This window comes from Macaca mulatta, chromosome 12, assembly GCF_049350105.2.
Source record: "Macaca mulatta isolate MMU2019108-1 chromosome 12, T2T-MMU8v2.0, whole genome shotgun sequence".
NCBI classification, from domain to species: Eukaryota; Metazoa; Chordata; class Mammalia; order Primates; family Cercopithecidae; genus Macaca; species Macaca mulatta.
The window spans coordinates 9,285,729-9,307,812 of record NC_133417.1 but is presented as its reverse complement, the minus strand read 5'-3'; the positions used below and the strand labels follow the sequence as shown (position 1 = coordinate 9,307,812).

The window sequence follows — 22,084 nt, the reverse complement described above, 5'->3', positions numbered from 1 at the left end:
CTGTTATTGCCCAGAGTGGAGTGCAATAGCACCATCTCAGCTCACGCAGCCTCCGCCTCCCAGGTTCAAGCGATTCTCCTGCCTCAGCCCCCAGAGTAGCTGGGATTACAGGTGGCCCCCACCACGCCCAGCTAATTTTTTGTATTTCTAGTAGAGATAGGGTTTCGCCATGTTGGCCAGGCTGGTGTCAAACTCCTGGCCTTAGGTGATCTGTCTGCCTCAGCCTCCCAAGTGTTGAGATTACAGACGTGAGCCACCGTGGCTAGAGTTTTTTTTTTTTTTTTTTTAAAGACAGGGTCTTGGGAGGAGGAGGTTGCAATGAGCAGAGATTGCACCATTGCACTCCAGCCTGGGTGACAACAGCAAAGCTCCATCTCAGAAACAAAAAAAAGACAGGGTCTCACTCTGTCGCCCAGGCTGGAGTGCAGTGGCGCGATCTCGGCTCACTGCAGAGATCTGCCTCCTGGGCTCAAGCAAATCTCTCACCTCCCAAGTAGCTGGGACAACAGGTGCACCACCACACCCAGCTCACTTTTGTATTTTTAGTACAGACAGGGTTTCACCATGTTGGCCAGGCTAGCCTCAAACTCCTGACCTCAAGTGATCCACCCGCCTCAGCCTCTCAAAGTGCTGGGGTTACAGGCGTGAGGGCACTGCGTCCAGCCTGACAAGCACTTTCAAGTTGTGTATGACTAATGCTTTCTCCATTCCTTTCTTATGTCTGGACGAGGCGCTGACAAACTAGATCCCGGCCCAACATCAGTTCTGCAGATGAAGTCTTTCAGTACAGCCACACCAGATGTGAGGATTCACGGCAGAGACTATGCGGCTCACAGAACCTAAAATAACTTACTCTTTATTTTTCCCTTTACTGAAAACACGTACCAATCTCTGCTTAGATGATCAACAAAACAGTAAATGAAGTGCTATTGATAACTTCTGTGGAAGAAGTGCTCCGACCAGGGCCAATTTCAAGCTGCCAATGTGTTCTTCAATGTGGAGTGGGGCAGAGGTTGGTGGCGGGCGGGGGGGACGTGAAACAGCACACCATTCTACGTAATTATTCAATGGGAAGAAGGATAAAATGTAGTTGAATAATTAGTAAGTACTGGGTTTTAAGTATTTACTACATTTAATTATGACTTTTTACCCAGTAATACAATTTTTTCAGTGGTTGTCTATGACACCTGCCTCCCTCCCGATAACGTATCAATCTCCTCTTGTGAGTCAGCACAAGTCAAGTTCGCCATCCCTTTACTTACTGTTTCATTTTGACCTTCCTGAATCACTTTGTGTTTGGCCGGCCTCTGTACACAAGGCAGAGCAGAAGTGGGTTCTGCTTGTAATGCAGTCCGGAAACAGGCGAGGTAACACCTGTATTCGTTTGCTAGAGCTACCACGACAAACCATCACAAACAGTGTGGCTTCAACAGAAGCCGCTTGTCTCGCAGTTCCGGAGCCAGAAGTCTGGGATCTAAGCGTCAGCAGGGCTGGCTCTTTCTGTGGGCCTGAAGGAAGGACAGACTATTCCAGGCCTCCTCTCCCAGCTGCTGGTGGCTTTGCTGGAAGTCTTCGTTACTCCTCGGCACCTTCCCAGTCTCTGCCTCCACGTTCACATCACGTATTTGTCTGTGTCCTCATTTCCCCTTTTTCTAAGAATACTAGTCACAGGTCAGGTATAGGGGCTCCCGCCTCTAATCCCAGCATTTTGGGAGGCCAAGGCAAGAGGATCACTTGAAGCCAGAGGTTGAGACCAGTCTGTGCCATACAGCAAGACCTTGTCTCTACTAAAAAAATTTATTTAGGCCAGTAGTGGTGGCTCACACCTGTAATCCCAGCACTTTGGGAGGCTAACTGGATATATCACTTGAGGTCAGGAGTTCAAGACTAGCCTGACCAACATGGTGAAACCCGGTCTCTACTAAAAATACAAAAATTAGCTGGGTGTGGTGGTGCGCTCCTGTAGTCCCAGCTACTCAGGAGGCTGAGGCAGGAGAATCTCTTGAACCCAGGAGATGGAGGTTGCAATGAGCCGAGATTGTGCCACTGCACTCCAGTCTAGATGAGAGGGCAGACTCCATCTCAAAAAAAAAAAAAATTTTTTATTTAAATTAGCTGGGCATGGGCCAGGCATGGTGGCTCACGCCTGTAATCCCAGCACATTGGGAGGCCAAGGCAGGTGGGCGGATCATGAGGTCAGGAGATTGAGAACATCCTGGCCAACATAGTGAAACCCCGTCTCTACTAAAAATACAAAAATTAGCTGGGCATGGTGGCGTGTGCCTGTAATCCCAGCTACTCAGGAGGCTGAGGCAGGAGAATAGCTTGAACCAGGGTGTCGGAGGTTGCAGTGAGCTGAGATCACACCACTGCACTCCAGCCTGGTGACAGAGCAACTCTGTCTAAAAAAAAATAAATAAATAATAATAATAATTAGCTGGGCATGGTGATGCATGCCTGGAGTCCCAGGTACTCGGGAGGCTAATGTGGGAGGATCGCTTAAGCCTATATCACACCATATATCACACCACTCACTGTACTCCAGGTTGGGTAACAGAGCAAGACACTGCCTCCAAAAAAAAAAAAAAAGACAACGACCAGTCATATTGAATTGAGGATTCACCCTACTCCAGCAGGGCTTCACCTTGACTAACTACATCTACAATGACCCTATTTCCAAATAAGGTGGCATTCCGAGGTACTGGGAGTTAAGACCTCAACACGACTTTTGGGGGATACAACTCAACCCACAACGAAGCCACTGACACGACATGATATGACGCATGCTTGGTCTTACTTCTATCACAGTATGCTCTGTAGGTTTTTTTTTTTTAATCTTTCTCTCTCGCTTTTTTTTTTTTTTTTTTTTTTTTTTTGACAGGTTCTCATTCTGTCACCCAGGCTGCAGTGGAGTGACATGAACACAGCTCACTATAAACTCAACCTGCCAGGCTCAAGTGATCCTCCCACCTCAGCCTTCTGCGTAGCTGGGACTACAGGCCCATACCACCACACCCGGCCAACTTTTTTATTTTTTGTAGAGCTGGGGTTTCGCTATATTGCTCAGGCTGATCTCGAACTCCTGGGCTCCAGCCATCTGTTGACCTCGGCCTCCTAAGGTGCTAGAATTACAGGCATGAGCCACGACACATGACTATCTTTCTTTCTATCTTATCCACTTTTTCATTTCTATCTTCTACGGCCAATACCATCTTGTGCAGTTTGAATTTTGCCTTCCTTCTGTGGTATCCTCATTAGTTCTCTACTGAGTCCTGTCAACTCCTGTATCATCGCTTCATGTTTTGCCATTTACTCCAGGAGTCTTTTGTGTTTGAACTTTGTGTTTTCCTCCACAGAGGTGGTTATTTGTTACGTTATTTAAATTCATGGTGGCATGTTTCATTACAAATTTCATCTGTCCCCTGTCAACGTTTTTTGGTCAGTGTCTTAGGGAACAGATTAGTTTACTTTGATGCTCCTTTCTTACGTTTTAATTTTAATTATCTTCGTATTAATCCTTTTTTGCTACTCATCAGTGAATGGAGTGGGGCTAGTTCTAAAACGGCCATTTACATGAGATTACTTTTACTTGGGAGTGGGAGTGTGGGGTGTTCATTCTTCCAGCTAGTTATTTCTTCACAATCCAAGTGCTCTCTACTTTCAGGTGCCACAGATTGCCTACTGCAAATAAAGCCAGTCGGAGTGCCTGTGCGGGCCCCACCTCCACAGCTTCTCTGAAGCATACCAAATCCAACAGCCTGAAAAAGAGCCCTGCTCACCCTACTTCTGCACCTGCTGCTGCTCACGGGGAGACTTTTGTACCTCATGGCAGGTTCTTCACCTCCGGGACCAACACTGGAAAACTAAGTCCATACGAGACTTTGTTTTAAAAAAGACAAAAACAAAAACAGGCCAGGTGCAGTGGCTCATGCCTGTAATCCCAATATTTTGGGAGGCTGAAGTGGGAAGATCAGTTGAGGCCAGGAGTTCAAGACCAGCCTGGGCTACACAGTGAGACCGCCATCTCTACAAAAATAATATGAAAATCAGCTTAGCAGGCTGGGTGTGGTGGCTCACCCCTATAATCCCAGCACTTTGGGAGGCCAAGGCAGGCAGATCACTTGAGGTCAGGAGTTTGAGACCAGCCTGGCCAACATGGTGAAACCTTGTCTCTACCAAAAATACAAAAATTAGCTCCCGGCACTTTGGGAGGCCGAGACGGGCGGATCACGAGGTCAGGAGATCGAGACTATCCTGGCTAACACGGTGAAACCCCGTCTCTACTAAAAACACAAAAAACTAGCCAGGCGAGGTGGCGGGCGCCTGTAGTCCCAGCTACTCGGGAGGCTGAGGCAGGAGAATGGTGTAAACTCAGGAGGCGGAAGCTTGCAGTGAGCTGAGATCAGGCCACTGTACTCCAGCCTGGGCGGCAGAGCGAGACTCCGTCTCAAAAAAAAAAAAAAAAAAAAAAAAAAAAAAAAAAAAAAATTAGCCAGGCCTGATGGTGGGTGCCTTTAATCCCAGTTACTCGGGAGGCTGAGGCAGGAGAATCACCTGAGCCTGGGAGGCAGAGGCTGTCGTGAGCCAAGATGGTGCCAGTGCACTCCAGCTTGGGCAACAGAGTGAGACTCTGTTTCAAAAAAATAAATAAAATAAAAATAGCTGGGCATAATGATGCCCACCTGCAGTCCCAGCTACTCAGGAGGCTAAGGTGGGAGGATCCTTGTGCCCAGGAGTTCAAGGCTGCAGTGAGCTATGATCACGCCACTGCACTCCAGCCGGGGTGACTGGGCAAGACCCTGTCTCTAAAAATAAAACAAAAATAAGCAACTAAAAACCTGAAGTGTTCCTTAGCTGAGGACTAATTGTGGCACCAACACACCTCAGAACATCACATAGTATAGAGAAACAGTCACTTTTTCTGGTTTTTCATTTTCCTGACCTCTAAAGATGCTATGTCCTCAGGTCTGGTCCTTACACCACTTCTGTTCTCTATTTATACCATCTTCCACTCTCACAGCTCTAAAGAACATCTGCTTACAATTCCTAAATCTCTATCACCAGCATGGACTTCTATCTTCAATTCTAGAGCTGTATTACTTCAGAATTTTTTTGTTGCTGTTGTTGAGATGAACTTTTGCTCTTGTTGTCCAGGCTGGAGTGCAGTGGCGCGATCTCGGCTCACTGCAACCTCCGCCTCCCAGGTTCAAGAGATTCTCCTGCCTCAGCCTCCCGAGTAGCTGGGATTACAGGCATGCACCACCACACCCGGCTAATTTTGTGTTTTTAGTAGAGATGGGGTTTCTCCATGTTGGTCAGGCTGGTCTCAAACTCCTGACCTCAGGTGATCCAACCACCTTGGCCTCCCAAAGTGCTGGGATTACAGGCGTGAGCCACTGCGCCCAGCCTACTTCAGAATTTTATATCTGTCTATTTGACACTTCCACTTGGGTGTCCAACCACATAGATATTGCAAAAGTAAAACGACTGAAACTAACCTGATTTTTTTTCCTGCTCTTCTCAGAGCTTTCCTCATTTTAGAATGCTCAGGTAAAATATGGGAGCTATCCTTGACTCCTCTCTTTCTCTCCATTCCATCAGAAAATGTTGTCAGCTGTACCTTCAAATCGTATCCAGAATCCAAACACTTGTTAAGACATATGGGCAGGGTGGGGTGCTCATGCCTGTAATACCAGCACGTTGTGAGGCTGAGGTGGGAATACTGCTTGAGCCCAAGAGTTCCAGACCAGCCTGGGCAACATGGCAAAACCCGGTCTCGACAAAAAAAAATATAGAAAATGAGCTTTGGTATGGTGGCTCTTAAGCTACTCAGGAGGCTGAGGCAGGAGGATTGCTTGAGTCTGAGAGGTTAAGGTTGCAGTGAGCTGAGACTGCACCACTACACTACAGCCTGGGTGACAGAGTGAGACCCTATGTCATTAAACAAATGAACAAACAACAACACTACCTCCATGCAGGTTTAAGCCGTGAAGATAGTTAACGGTTTTATCAGCTCTCACTTGTCTTCCTGCTTCCACCCTTGCTCTGCTGCAGTTTATTCTCAGCGCAGTACCCAGAGGGATTCTTTTAAAATAAGTCAGATCATGTCACTCCTATGCCTTAACCCTCCAATGGCTCTCTGTCTTAGAATAAAATCCAAAGGTTTCTGAACAGCCCACAAGGCCCTAAATAATCCAGCTCTCAGTGTCATCTCTAAGCCATTTTGTGCAGCTCTCCCCTCCGGTTCCAGGCTAGTCTTCCTTCCTGGTCCTGTGATTCCGAATACACAGGTAGTCCTCACTGAGCACGAAGCTCACACGTGTAAATATCAGAATAGTCATGCAGCACATAAGGATGTTTCAATGAACAAGGGACCACGCACATGACAGTGGTCCCATAAGATTACAATTTCTGGCCGGGCACGGTGGCTCACGCCTGTAAACCCGGCACTAGGGGAGGCTGAGGTGGGCAGATCACCTGAGGTCAGGAGTTCAAGATCAGCCTGACCAACATGGAGAAACCCTGTTTCTACTAAAAACACAAAATCAGCCAGGCGTGGTGGTGCATGCCTGTAATCCCAGCTACTCTGGAGGTTGAGGCAGGAGAATCGGTTGAACCCCAGAGGCAGAGGTTGTGCTGAGCCGAGATTGAGCTACTGCACTTTAGCCTGGGGCAGCAAGACTGAAACTCTGTCTCAAAGATAAATAAATAAATAAAGATTATAATTTCTATGTTTAGATACACAAATATGTACCACTGTGTTACTACTGCCTACAGTATTCAGTCAAGTCCTGTACAGGTTTTTAGCCTAGGAGCAACAGGTTGGACCATACAGTCTAGGTATGCAGTAGGCCATCCCATCTAGGTTCGTATAGTGACACTCATGATGTTCACACAACAATGAAATTGCCTACTGATGTGTCTCTCAGAATGTATCCCCATTGTTACGTGGCGAGCTCTACGGTCCCCAAATCACCACGGAACTAACAGAGGCCCATGATGATCAGTAACCAATCACATCACCTCTTAAGTCTGGTAATGACCAATCACTGACCATAAACAGTTCCGCATAAACAGTTCATCAAGCAAACAAAGCATGTCATTGTGTTGCTCTGGCGTCCCAGTGATAAACCAATGTGAAATTTTAAGAAAACGGAAGACTGAATGTGAGAATGGGTCAACCAAGATGAAAATGCAGCAAAAGACCAAAAAGGGATGAGGCCAGAAGTGAAATTATATGTGATTTGAAGATTTCAAAATGGACCAGCAAAGAGAAAAAAGGAGAAGACCTACACTTGTAAAAAGCTGTATGGACCATACTGAAAAATGTAGTGAATATAAAAAGGAAGGTAAAGTAGCTTTATATCATCTTTCAGTCTAAACTGCATCAGGAAAGCCACTTAAGGCAGAAATAGAGTGTTTATTTCTATTTTGGACTGACAATAGTAATAACCAAAAAAAATTATAATTATTCAAGGCTGAAGTGTTGAAGTTAGCTCCCACACTGAAAGAAAATGGTAATTAGGAAAATGAATTACTGCTAGGGAAGGCTGGTTTTAGCATTTCAGAAGTCAATATGACTGTGAGTGGTGTTGAGTGAATCAGCAAACTGCCATCACACAGAAAGATGGTGCTATAAAGTGTGTACCCAGAGTCCAAGAAGAAGTGAAGGCAACGTGGTTTTGAGGAAAAGGATGAAGAGGTCTCAGCAGTTATGCTGGCAAAAACCTTCACGTTTAATGAAGTCTTAGAGATGTTCCACAACACTGAAGGGCAAAGGGTGAATGATGGAAATAGACCTCAACTTAGAGTGTGACAGTTTGCCAAGGTTCACGAGGTCAAGAGATAGAGACCACCCTGGCCAACATGGTGAAACTCTGTCTCTATTAAAAATACAAAAATTAGCTGGGTATGGTGGCACACGCCTGTAGTCCCAGCTACTCCGGAGGCTGAGGCAAGAGAATCACTTGAACCCAGGAGGCGGAGGTTGCAGTGAGCGCCACTGCACTCCAGCCTGGTGACAGAGCAAGACTCTGTCTCAAAACAAACAAACAAAAAGAATCTATCAATCTATCTACATGTGTATGCAGAAAAAGATGTGGAAAGATACTTATCAGAACTATTTTCCTGACCATAGAGGAAGTCTACAGGAAAAAACAAACAAACAAAACCCCAAAACTGTTACTGGTCAACATTATTCTAGGAAGTGGGATTGGCAATGTGGGTAGAGAATGAGACAATAATTTTCACTTTATACTTAAAGTATTTTTATATTCTCTAATTACTTTTTCCAATATAATATTACTTGTGGAATGAGAAGAGAAAGAACAAACACTGTCATAAGGCCGGGCATGGTGGTTCATGCTTATAATCCCAGCACTTTGGGAGGCTGACGCACGTGGATCACTTGAGGTCAGGAGTTTGAGACCAGCCCGGCTGACATGGCGAAATCCTGTCTCTACTTAAAAAACAAACAAACAAACAAACAAAAAAACAAAAACAAAGCCAGGTGTGGTGGCACATGCCTGTAATCCCAGCTACGCCCGAGGCTGAGGCAGGAGAATCTCTTGAATGTGGGAGGCAGAAGCTGCAGTGAGCCAAGATTGTGCCACTGCACTCCAGCCTGGGCAACACAGCAAAACTCTGTCTCAAAAACAGAAAAAACAAAAATAAATACTGTCACGATGTCATTTTTGAATGCCATAGCAACTGGGTGTTTGCTATAAGGCACATACAAAGTGTTTTAAATGTATCATTTTGCTTAAATACACAACAATTCTATGAGGTAGATGTTATATGAATGCGCAATGCCCACTTTATAAATGAAGCAAATGGGAATCAGAGAGGTTGAAAAACGCTTTCAGGTGATGCAGCTAGAAAGAGCATGTAAATTGGGAGTGGTGACACATGCCTATAGTCCCAGCTACTCAGGAAGCGATGGCTTGTTACTTGAGCCCATGAGTTCAAGGCTGTCGTGTGTTACGATTTTCTATGATGGCGGCTGAGCATAGCCACTGCACTCCAGCCTGGGCAACACAACCTAACAAGACTATGTCATGCAGGCATATTAGACTCCCCGCCACTGCAACGACGTGTGGTTACAAGCAAGAGTGCTAAGAACACTTAGGTGCTCACCCTGCAGGCCTAGGTGACCCAGATGTACTCCGCATAGAGCTTTCCACTCGAGGACTAGCAACATCAGGAGGCTGAGGAGGAATGAGGGTTTTCCGAACCGCCATTCTGAAAGAGACAAGAGACAAACCCGGAAAATAGCAGTCCAAGGGCATTCAAGGATAAGAAATACAAGATACGCATTTGCCAGGCATACCTAGGACAAAATAAAAGCCCTACATTGACTAAGTATTTTTAAAATGGATTTTTATTTTCTCAGATACCACAGACACATTACCAAAAAACCCAAATAGTACAAAAAGTCTTTAAAATAAAGACCCGTTCCCCATTCCTGCTCACTTCCTGTCAGGCTCCCTCCAAGAAGCAACCGCTGTGACTCTTTCAGCTGCTGCTAGCATGCCACATCTCCCTTCTGCTGAATGTTATTCACACTGAAAGCCATATGAAGTGTTTACAGTTATCACTACGCCTGTGGTGTTTATAAAGACCTGGAAGCTTGGTGAAAAAACCTGATCCAGGAAGAGCTGGAGATCAATTGTGTTGTACAGCAGAGAGGCCACGGAAGGCTCTGATGGAGAATTAACCATCAGTTTAGCACTATGAAAACGGGAGCAATCTTGACACATTTAGTTTTGGTAAAGTGGTGGGAACAAATACCAGTTGAGAGTGGATTTGAGAGAGAATAACTAGACAAGAATATACCAGTTTACAACACTTAATCACTAATGGATCCGGGTACTGATCTTCAGAGCCACCAACATCTCAAAAAGGGTGACCGCCAGACACTGTGTGCCTTCTGGTAAGAGACCAAATCACCAAACTACGAAGCAGTCTTGCCACAAGCAGCAATTAAAAAAAAGAAAAATCAGATCAAACCTTCGGAGTTAAGTAACAACTTACAGAAAATGTGGAGGACAGAACAAGTGAAATTACACTATGGGTGCAACAGGTTGAACTGAGTTCTTTAAGATATATGTAAGTCCCAATCTTTAGTAACTGTGAATGTGACCTTACTTAAAAAAAGGGCCTTTGCAAATGTAATTAATGTAATCTCTTATCTTGAGATCCTTAATTACATTTGGATGTAGAGTTCTGGATGTAGAGTTTAGTTTAAGATCCAGTGACAAGTATCCTAGTAACAGAAAGGGAAGGGAGATTTGAGACACAGGTACGAGGGCAAGGCCATGTGATGACGGAGGCAGAGATTGGGGTGCTGTGCCTGCAAGCCAAGAACACAAAGATCAACAGCAGCCACTGGCAGCCAGCACGAGTAGATTCTCCCTGAGAACCTCCCAGGGGAACCAACCCTGATGACACCTTCATTTCAGATTTCTAGCTACTGGAACTATAAGATATGCATGTCTGTTGCCTTAAGCCAGAAGATTTGTGGTAGTTTGTTACAACAGCCCTAGGAAATGAATATATTGGGGATACCATCAACAAAATCCAGAGAGGGTACGGCCCAGAAGACCAAGTTTCTTCAACAAATAAACTGCAGGAAAAAAAAAAAAAAAGAGGAAACCTCAATAATAAAATGGTTTTAAAAGTCATATTAACTAATCACAATGTATGCATCTTATCAGAATACTCATTCAAATAAATAATATAAAATATAACAAATTGTGTGACATTTCAGACCACTGGAAACCTGAACAATGACTGGCTATTTGATATTAAGGGGTTATTGGTTTTTTAATGTTATGTATCTCTCCATAGGAACATGCTGAAAGACATACAAATGAAATGACATGGTATCTAGGATTTGCTTCAAAATAATATGATAGGAGCGGGTAGGTAAGCATATAGGTGAAGCAAAATTGGCCAAGAGCTGATAAGCTGAGAACCAAAGTTGGGTGACAGGCATATATTCATGTTCAAAAAAAAATTTTTTTTTTTTGAGACAGAGTCTTGTTCTGTTGTCCAGGCTGCAGTGTGGTGGCACGATCTCAGCTCACTGCAATCTCTGCCTCCTGGGTTCAAGTGATTCTCCTGCCTCAGCCTCCCGAGTAACAGGGACTACAGGCGCCCGCCAGCATGCCCTAGCTATTTTTTGTATTTTTAGTAGAGACGGAGTTTCACCATGTTGGCCAGGCTAGTCTCGATCTCCTGACCTCAGATGATCCGCCTGCCTCGGCCTTCCAAAGTTGTCTTTTGATTTTCTTTTTCTCAAAAAAGGAGCAAGTTTGTCGACTAACAGTGAAGACGGAAGAAGCCTGGGAGTTGTGAAAGAAGGAAACATAAAACAGTTGTCTGGAGTGGTGCAGGCGAGTGTACTTTGATGGGCTGCTTTAAGACCGTAGTGCGTCTGTGAGGCTGAGCAAGGCCAGTTAGTTGGCAAGGTGGCTTTCCCTGCCATAATCTGCTGTACATGCCACATAAACGAAGCAGAAAATTGGACTTAAGTCTGGTTTTGACAAAGTGAAGTGAGGTGGGGGTAAGGCAATGACTGCCAGTGACCACAGACTCTGAATCAGGAAGAGCAGAGAAAGATGCCACGAGAGGCAGGGAGGCACATGAAAAGGTGGATCAATGGACTGGAGGAGGCTGCTGGGGTCCCTCTGGAGCTGGAGTTCCGTTGGGAGGGAGGTGGGAAGAAAGAAGACGGGCGAGGGGCATGGGAGTACACAGACAGGGTCAGGAAGGCTCACTGAGCTTATGTGCTAAGTGCTCACACTGGGGGGTGGCGGTGGTGGAGGCAGGAGAAGCATTCAAGCGCCTGAGGGGCCAGGGAGCTGGCAAACCATTTCCGATCATTAAAGGTGAAGACAGGGTTCCACTATCACTAAAAAGTGCTAGCCATCATGTCCTTCCAAAGGGCATACAGATACACCTGCACAATCTAACTTGACTCTCTCAGCCTGTAGCTCTGCCCTGCCCAACAAGAAAGCTGTATGGTACTACTGAGCGCCTGAAATGTGCCAAGGGCAACTCCGGAACAAAATTTTTAATGTCATTTCACTTTAATTAATTTGAATTTTATAATGGATACTTGATCCAGTTATTGAGAAACTTTTTATTGTCTGGAGTAACTTGGTTATGTGAAACTACTTTTTCAATTGTAGGTTTTATGAAATCTAAATGCAGATCAAGTGCTTTTGAGGAGACGTGGTCTGAAAATGGCAGTGAGGCATGACAAGGTCACCTAGCCTACCTCTAGGCTGAGTGACAGCAGGGATGTGGAAGAGAGGCAGGGACCACTTCAGACAGCTGCAGGGCAAGCTGAGTTCCTGAGGAAGAGCCAGGTTTAAGGCAAGAAGGCGTGGAGAAAGAAGAGAGAAGGGCACGGGGGTGAAGGCTGGAGTGTCGCGTGAAGACAGGCTGTGAATTAGGGGCACAGTACAAGCGTCTTTGGGAGGAAGTACGGGAGATGCAGGCACATCTTTTTGTCTTCCAGTGCGGCAAAATTTCAAAATACTGGCCTGAGTTTATTGCATCCACCGAATACTGTGCAGGGCATTTCTGTAACCAGGAAACTCATTTCTTTCCATTTTGGTAATTTTCTATTACTTTATAACTCCTCACGTTGTAACGATCCCTGCTCCTTTTCTCTGATCTCTCTTGCTGAAACCCATTACCTGGAGGCTGGATTTCCTGAACTGGTTCTTTTTATTGTTGTTTTAAATTTTCTCCTTTTTCTCCAATTTTCTTGTCTTTTTGTTCTACGTTTGACATTTCTTCAATTTTATCTTCCAACTCTTCTACTGATCTTTCAATTTCTGCTATCTTATTTCAGGACTGGTTCTTTTCTCCTCTGAATGTTCTTTTTGCATAGCACTGTGTTACTGTTTCATGGATGTAACCTTTTGTTTTGTCTTTCTGAAGGCATCACGGATAGTGTTTGCTTATCCTTGTTCATTTGTTTTGTGTTTTATTCTCCCTGCCAAGCCTCTACATCTTCCAAGGTGCTTTGGGCATGTATTTATTGTCGTTTCTGTCGTCCACCATTAGAGGTCCCCTCAAATACGTGTCTATCTTTGGTTGTATGTTCATGATTAAGAGTAGGGGAGTGGGGAAGAGGGACTGAAATGCTGGCTGGGGGCTCTGAGCTTTGGAAGGGCATATCTACTATGAGGTTCACTGCAGGGTCATCTAACCCTGTCCTTAGGGAAGCCCTCGTGTCAGTATCTTTAGAGCTTCCCCTTGGGCCGGAACGACTCCCCAGAAGGAAAGTAGAGTCCTCTTCTCATTTTCTATCAAGAATCAAGTTCACCTGCCACAGTTCTATCAGCTGAAAGCAGGGAGTGGACTGGGAAGTGTTCAGCATTCCATACACTCATGGTGAGTCACAATTTCTTTCTGGTAAAATACCCATGACCTCCATAGCGCTGGGTGATCCCAGCGGACCATCTGCAGAGTTTGAACTTTCAGGCTCCTGCTGAAGCTGGGAAGGGGCAGTACACCACATGGCATACGTAGAAAATGGGATTCTGGGCTCTAACTTTAACACTTTTCAAACTCAAAGGTTTTAACTTATCCTCCTTAAAAGAGAGAGCCCCTTCCTTCGCCCCCAGGATCTTCCTGTTGTTGGTCCTTTTGAAGATTTTCCAATTTTAAAAGAGAATGGTTCTCAACTTTCCCCTATGCAAGCTTCACATTTAGCTTTCTCAGAGCCAGGATGCCATCACCTGACGGTCTGCTTCCCAGCTTCAGTTGCTACTGTGTCCTCTCCTGTTCTCCCCTTCCTTGTGTGTTTACAACTTTTTTGGAAAAAAGTTATATAGGGTTATGAGAGGGAGAGATTTCAGACCTGTGTAATCAATCTGTCATCTTAACCACAAGCTTTGCCTTGTGCTTCTACTTAATAAGGTAACTTTGTCACGGACTGACTTATCCTTTAAAAAAGTACAAAGTATTCACAAGCAGCAAAGATAGGGACTCTGGTCTATGCACAGCTCTGTGGAAATAAAAACCCTGCAGGGACCCTAGTCCCAGCAATTTAAGTTTGCACTTGCTTTAATCTGTTGATGTTGATGCTATTAGCTCAGGTGAGCCACAGAAACTCTGCTCTCTGAAACATATCTGCTCATCTCCCACCTCCAAAATGTTTAAGTTGAACAGCACAGCACATACCTTCCTGCCTATGATCCACCAACTGAGAAGCTTACATGGCAACACAAAACACTATCTGCTACTAAATATGACCCTTACTACACTTCAGAAATTGTCTGCCCACAGTGATTTAGAAGGGGAGCAGGGAAGTGCTGGAAAGGGCAGGTCCCTGGCGAGGACTCTACCCCCGGCTGTGCCCACGGATCTAGGTGATGACAGGCATTTTTGTTTTCCTGCCCAAATGCTGCATTTCCCCCAGACCACCATGGCCTGCAACACCCTGATCCTGTGCCTATAAAAACCTCCGAGACCCTAGCAGGCAGGCACACAAGTGGCTGGACATCAAGAGGAACACCCTGGCGAAGGAAGACACAAGCAGCTGGACGGCAACAGGACGGCGAGGAGAGCATGCCGGTGGGAGAGCACGTGACAGACGCTGGCATGCCAGCAGGCCACCGACCAGCAGAACGACGCAGTTTGGCCAGGGCAGTCAGAGAGCCGGGGCCGTTCCATGTCCCTTCTGGCTCCCCCATCTGCTGAGAGCTACTTCTACTCAGTAAAACCCTACACTCCTTCTCCACGCCCACGCGTGACCCCATTCTTCCAGTACACCAAGGCAAGAACCCTGGGAAACAGAAAGCCCTCTGACCTCGCCATAAGGCAGGGGTCTAATTGGGCTGGTTAATGCAAGTCATCCACGGACGGCTAGAGGAAAAGAGCACTCTGTAACACATGCCCACAGGGTTTCGGCTGTAAACATTCACCTCTAGACACCGCTGCAGGGTTGGAGCCCCACAGTCTGCCCGTCTGCACGCTCCCCTAGAGGCTGGAGCAGCAGGGCAATGAGGAAGCAAGTCACTCCCCCATTGCACGCCCTGAGAGGGGGACAAGGGAACTTCTCCTGTTTCAACAGCAACGATTCATGCTGAATGAAGTATATAGTATGAGTTAATGTAACTACCTACACAAGCCCAAGAGTTAATTATAAACTACTTTAAAAGTTCTATGATTGAAGTTCCAGAACTAGAGAGAATTAAAGCAGTATGCAACAGATGCTTACACACTAACACCTCACTGACTCCAGGATTTGTTAAGATCTCACAGTCTCAGCTGGGTAAGGCTCCATTGAATAATCCCGTGGTCAAGCTGTTTTGGAGGAAATTTTAACATGCCACAGAAAATGAGAGATGAGTTTGATACCAGCATTAGATAAGACTGCCTATTCTGTATACCAGTTATATCCAGAACCAGAGGTGTCATTTGGCACCACCAGGTCTACTCACCCATCTGTGGCAGGTTTCTTACGGAGTATGCTTGGCCGTGGCGATGAGCCCTGGGCAGGAGCGTTGGTGCTAGCACTCTGGCTGTGGGTCTGCACCACGGTTGTTGCTGCTGGAGCAGCACTGAATGGATTGCTAATAGGGTTGGCCACAATTGTGGCTCCATCTGCCAACACCACTGCTAGAGGAGAGAAGCAACAGAAAAGAACATTGAAGAGAGGGAAACAACAGAAACAAAATGCCGCAGAAGACACAAATACAAACGACGAGACCACTAGAATTAGGGATCCATGTTCTAACTGTCCAGTTTCCAACTGATAAGGGACAGGAGCACAATGTCCGTCTGACAAAGAGCAGACAGCTAAACGGGAGCAGTTACTAAGTCTACTGGTGCGTGATCCACACCATTATTTTTTCTTTTTCCTTTTTTTTGAGAGAGAGTCTTGCTCTGTTGCCCAGGCTGGAGTGCAGTGGTGCAATCTCAGCTCACAGCAACCTCTGCCTTCCAGGTTCGAGTGATTCTCCTGCCTTAACCACCAGAGTAGCTGGAATTACAGGCGCACACTGTCACATCTGGATAATTTTTGTATTTTTAGTAGAGATGGGGTTTCACCATGTTGGCCAGGCTAGTCTCGAATTCTTGACCTTAAGTGATCCGCCCGCCTTGGCCTCCCAAAGTGCCCGAATTACAGGCATGAGCCACTGCGCCTGACCCATACCATTATTTTTTCTTTGCTCTATAATCACAGTTACTAATAAATGAGATAAGGTGAACAAAGTGTATGGTATCTAGTATAGTCTCTCACTCTACTAGTGACTTCACATTTTTACTGATAGAATTCTTACCATCACTGTAATTCCCATTTCAGAGAAAAGAAACCTGACAGGCGGGAAAGGCTTGATACAAGAGCCACAAATAGAAAACACCATCTACCAGCCTGACAGCACGCTCCCATGTACACTTCAACAAACGTGCTCACTCAGTTTTTCTAAATACCAGCCTCTCTCAGCCCTCAGTAATGGTGCCCTCCCCAGTCTATCCTCACAAACACATTCAACTAACAGATATTTTAACTATACACTTAAAGTGAGCATCGAAATACTGGTGAGCATGAGATCATAATCAGAAAATATCAGTGTCTGACAGTTTTTGACCTATAAAAATGGCAATTTCATAGGAGTCAACTTAATACCATGCATTTTCTGGCAGGTGCCCTTAAAGATGCAGTACACCATCCTACCAGGTGGGTCACTATGGGTAAATTGCATCTCTCTCACAGACAGTTAGTTTAGTAATAAAAAATCGGAGAGACTTTGCTTAAATAGTTGAACTGTCTACAGAACAATTAAACGCATAGCTCCAGCCAGGCGCAGTGGCTCATGCCTGTAACCGCAAGCACTTTGGGAGGACAAGGCTGAAGGATAGCTTGAACTCTGGAGTTTGAGACCAGCCTGGGAAATGAGCAAAATCCCGTTTCTACAAAAAATCAAAAATAATTAGCCGGGTGTGGTGGCATGCACTTGTATTTCTTGCTACATGGGCGTCTGAGGCGTAAGGACTGCTTGAGCCCAGAAGGTCAAGGCTACAGTGAGCCACGATTGTACCATTGTACTCCAGCTAGGATACAGAGTGAGTGAGACCCGGCTGATTAAAAAAAATAAATCAGCACCTTGGCTGAGAAACAGCCATTTTGCTTTTTTAAACTACATCAGAGAAATGGCTAATTAATAATAATTCAAGTACATGGAATCTTAAATTCAGCCGGAAAAAAAATAACAACCCGGCTGGTGTAATGACTCATGCTTGTAATCCCAGCACTTTGGGAGGCCAAGGTGAGTAGACTGCTTGAGCCCAGGAATTTGAGACCAGCCTGGGCAACATGGCAAAACTCTGTCTCTATTAAAAATACAAAAATTAGCCGGGCGTGGTGGCACCTATAGTCCTAGTTACTCAGGCGGCTGAGGTGGGAGGATCACTTGAGTCCAGGAGATTGAGGCTATGCTGAGCCAAGATCACACACCACTGCACTCTAGCCTGGGTGACAGAGTGAGACTCTGTTTCTGTCTCAAAAAGATCTAATTACAGTGACTTATTCCACTTTTCAAAATGCTATTCCACTAGTATTTCTTTTTAAGCATTCATAATATTAGCTAACATCAGCATAAGATTTTACAGCTTTATGTACAACTCTGAAGAAAATCTTCAATGAGAACACTACTTATAAGGTGAATTTTTCCCCACAACTAGGAGCTTTTAAAAAAGATAACACTTCTCATTATGTGCAAATGAATACTAGGGCTGCTGATGTTTATTATTTCTTTTTTTTTTTTTTGGAGACAGAGTTTCACTGTTGCCCAGGCTGGAGTGCAGCAGTGCGATCTCAGCTCACTCCGCCTCCCGGGTTCACGCCATTCTCCTGCCTCAGCCTCCCGAGTAGCTGGGACTACAGGTGCCCGCCACCACACCTGGCTAATTTTTTTGTATTTTTAGTAGCGACGGGGTTTCACCACGTTAGCCAGGATGGTCTCGATCTCCGACCTCATGATTCACCCACCTCGGCCTCCCAAAGTGCTGGGATTACAGGAGTGAGGTATATTATTTCTAACGTTTACAGAGACCCTGAAATTATAAGTTCTAAGCAACTCATTATTAATACAAAGAAACGAAGGCCTAGAGAAATTATAAGACGACAAAGCCAGTGGCAGAGAAAGGATTTAAACCCAAATGTATTTCTTTTCTCCAAACCACCTTCTATGCAAAAATTTAAAATTACCTGAAGTCTTTCCTTCAGGCTGAGGCTGCTGAGTACCAATTGGTGCAGGCTGAAGCCCTTGTGTGTTGATTGGGGTTGCTGAGTGAATTCCCTGTGTGCCAAGTGGTGCGGGCTGTATCCCTGGGGTCCCGATGGGGGCCGGCTGGATGCCCTGGGTACTGATGGGGGCTGGCTGGATCCCTTGAATATGTCGAGCATGTGATGCATCCACTGTCATCAACTGCATGGGGTTTAGGTGGACGGTAGACGCTACCCCCACGCCAGTCTGAGCTGTGATGGCAGAGTTTGGAGCCTGAGCTGAAACTAAAAATGATGTAAAAGGTAACTACAAGAAGGTTAGCTTCATTCCACACACTCCACATAAAGAGAAAAACACTAAAATAAACACGGATTTCTTCCATTGTATAAGATCTAAATTCACGGTTTGAAAAAAAAAAATAAACACTGTTACTTGAACCTTCATATACTTGGGATTGTTATTTCCTTTCACTTCCTACCAATATGATGTTGTCTTTCTACAGATTACTAGAAACATGATAAAAACCAGAAAAAAGGCAATCAGCGGCCGGGCGCGGTGGCTCAAGCCTGTAATCCCAGCACTTTGGGAGGCCGAGACGGGCGGATCACGAGGCCAGGAGATCGAGACCATCCTGGCTAACACGGTGAAACCCCGTCTCTACTAAAAAATACAAAAAACTAGCCGGGCGCGGTGGCAGGCACCTGTAGTCCCAACTACTCGGGAGGCTGAGGCAGGAGAATGGCGTGAACCCGGGAGGCGGAGCTTGCAGTGAGCTGAGATCCGGCCACTGCACTCCAGCCTGGGCGGCAGAGCGAGACTCCGTCTCAAAAAAAAAAAAAAAAAAAAAAAAAAGGCAATCAGCTATTCAATTGCAAATATTAGTCAGGCAACTGTGTTAAATAATTAATATAAAACGTCAGAAAAACACCCAGGGGTCCCAGGTCAAGAACCTCTGCTTTACTTGATAGGGCCACTAGCACAGGCAGTTTTGAAATATGGCAGTTATGAATTTCAAATGGCATGTATCCACCAGAAAGAGAGAACGAGCAAGTGTCCTGTGTCCTACAAGGCACACACCCCATCTACTGTGTATATTAAAAAAAAAAAAAAAAAAAAAAAAGAAAACAAGAGCATTCACAGAAAGCAACAAAAAAAGGAGGAATTTCTCACTATCTGTGGAAAGAAAATAAACACAGAGGACTTTTTCCTTAGTCATCAAAACAATCCAGAGACGTAGGAACTTGTTTTCAAAGCCATTTAAATATCTTACACTTATAAGCTACCTTTTCCCTAAATAAACAAGTATCTTACAATGTTTGAAATTTTAGACCAGCACTGTTCAATGGCATATTGGGTCACTCACGCAACTTTAAATTTTCCAGTGGCTACAATAAAAAAGTAAGAAGAGCCCGGTGTGGTGATTTCTGCCTTTGATCCCAACATTTTGGGAGACTAAGATATGAGGAATGTTTGAACCCAGGAGTTGGAGACCAGCCTGTGCAACATAGCAAGACCCCATTTCTATGAAAAATTAAAGAATTAGCTTGGCATCATAACACAGGCCTGTGGTTCCAGCTTGGCCCACCTCGGCCTCCCAAAGTGCTGGGATTACAGGCACGAGGTATGTCAGGTTGAGATGGGAGGATTCCCTTGAACTCAGGAATCTGAGGAGGCAGTGAGGTGTTATTGCACCACTGCACCCCAGCCTGAGTGACAGAGAAAGACTGTCTCAAAGAAGAAAAAAAAAAAGTTTGAAACAGGCCAGGTGCGGTGGCTCACGCCGGTAATCCCACCACTTTGGGAGGCCGAGGCGGGCGATCATTTGAGAGAAGGAGTTTAAAACCAGCCTGGTCAACAGGGTGAAACCCCATCCCTACTAAAAATACAAAAATTAGCTGGGTGTGGTCGCGCATGCCTGTAATACCATCCACTGGGGACAGTGAAGCAGGAGAGTCGCTTGAAGCTTGGAGGCGGAAGCTGCAGTGAGCCGAGATCACGACACTGCACTCCAGCCTGGGCAACAGAGTGAAACTCCGTCTCAAAAAAAAAAATAAATAAACAGGCCAAATTAATTTTGATCATATATTTTATTTAACCCAATATATTCAAAATATTACCATTTCAATATGTTATTAATAAACTTTTTTTTTTTTTTTGAGACAAGGGTCTCGCTTTCTTGCCTAGACTTGAGTGCAGCGGCGCAAACAACATGGCTCACTGCATCCTCAACCTCTTGGGGTCAAGCAATCCTCCTGCCTCAGCCTCCCAAGCAGCTGGGACTACAGGCACGCACCACCATGCCTGGCTAAGTTTTGTATTTTTGGTAGAGGCTAGGTCTCATCTAGCTTGATCTCAAACTCCTGGTCTCAAGCGATCCTTCCTCCTCAGCCTCCCAAAGTGCTAGGATTACAGGCGTGAGCCACTGCGCCTGGCCTAAAAATTCTTAACAAGATATTTCACATTCTCTTTTCTATACTATGTCTTCAAAATCTAGGGTATATTTTGCTCTTCGAGTACATCTCATGAATTTTTATCAGATGTGCTTAATCTGTATTTTGATTTCATAAAGCCTACAACGGAAAAAGTAGTTTTGCATTGCTAAGTTGTTCCAAACATACTTGAAATTTCTCAAAATTAAACAAAATTAACAATCGAGTTTTTCATGTACTAACCTACTTCAAGTGCTCTGTGGCCACACATGCCGCTGGCGGCCATACAGCACCGTGTGGCAGGAGGGCAAGGTCCACAATCCAGGCAACAATAACACTTTCTTTTGTCTTTTTCTCTCTGTTTTCTGAAACAGGCTCTCACTTTGTTACCTGGCCTGGAGTGCAGTGGCGCCATCATGGCTCACTGCAGCTTCAACCTCCTAGGCTCGGGCAATCCTCCCACCTCAGCCTCCTCAGTAGTTGGGACTAGAGGCATGCACCACCATGCCCGCCGAATTTTTTAATTTTTTGTAGAGATGGGGTCTCCCTATATTGACCAGGCTGGTCTCAAACTTCTGGGCTCAAGTGATCTGCCTACCATGGCCACCCAAAGTGCTGAGATTACAGGTATCAATCAGCCACAGTGCCCGGCCCCAGGCAATAAGGCTTTCTTTTTTTGGAGACAGTCTCACTCTGTCACCCAGACTGGAGTGCAGTGGCACAATCGTGGCTCACTGTAGCCTCTGCCTCCCAAGTTCAAGCGACTTTCCTGCTTTAGCCTCCCGAGTAGCTGGGATTACAGGCATGTGCCACCACGCCTGGCTAATTTTGTATTTTTAGTAGAGATGGGGTTTCTCCGTGTTGGCCAGGCTAGTCCTGAACTCCTGACCTCAAGTGATCTGCCTGCCTTGGCCTCCCAAAGTGCTGGGATTACAGGCATGAGCCAATGCACCTGGCTGGAAATAAGGCTTTCTGGCGCCCAGAGTGACCTGAGGGTCCCACAGGAAAAGATTACACAGACTCTAACATTTAAGGATTGTTTTTCCTGGATTAGCAAAAAGAACACTATTTACACGTCATGGTGAGAGGAGAGCATAACTGAACTAAAAAACATATAACTGGTACACCAAATCCCTGTGACATGTAGTTTATCTATATAACAAACCTGCACAAGTACCATGGAACCTAAAGTAAACGTTATTATAAACAAACCTTTATACATTTTTTAAAAATACAACCAATATTTGCATAAAACAATGGAAACCCTATAAAAGTGCAGCTCTATTCATTGTAACTACTGTCATTTTAAGGAGAAACAAAAATTGCTAACATGATTATCCTCAGGGTGGCATAATACTATGCAAATATCACTAACGAGTAACAACCTTTTATAGATCACAA

The 22,084-nt window shown here is 45.2% G+C and overlaps 2 protein-coding genes across 29 annotated transcripts in view; both read right to left on the bottom strand.

The window, feature by feature from the left end:
• Nucleotides 1–22,084, bottom strand: part of SAP130 (Sin3A associated protein 130) — an 84,068-nt gene that overhangs the window by 24,279 nt on the left and 37,705 nt on the right. For 8 of the 28 annotated variants that reach the window (XM_015109821.3, XM_015109824.3, XM_015109822.3 and 5 more), the window contains exons 13-15: nucleotides 18,236–18,538; nucleotides 15,465–15,642; nucleotides 9,136–9,240 (exon numbers count right to left, since the gene is read on the bottom strand). In XM_015109821.3, coding sequence (XP_014965307.2) covers nucleotides 9,136–9,240; nucleotides 15,465–15,642; nucleotides 18,236–18,538 — 586 coding nt within the window. The remainder of the gene's footprint in view (nucleotides 1–9,135; nucleotides 9,241–15,464; nucleotides 15,643–18,235; nucleotides 18,539–22,084) is intronic. The other 20 variants (XM_028830605.2, XM_077956752.1, XM_077956748.1 and 17 more) reach the window with 3 other exon arrangements.
• Nucleotides 1–22,084, bottom strand: part of WDR33 (WD repeat domain 33) — a 325,821-nt gene that overhangs the window by 266,774 nt on the left and 36,963 nt on the right. The gene's annotated exons all lie outside the window — the stretch shown is intronic.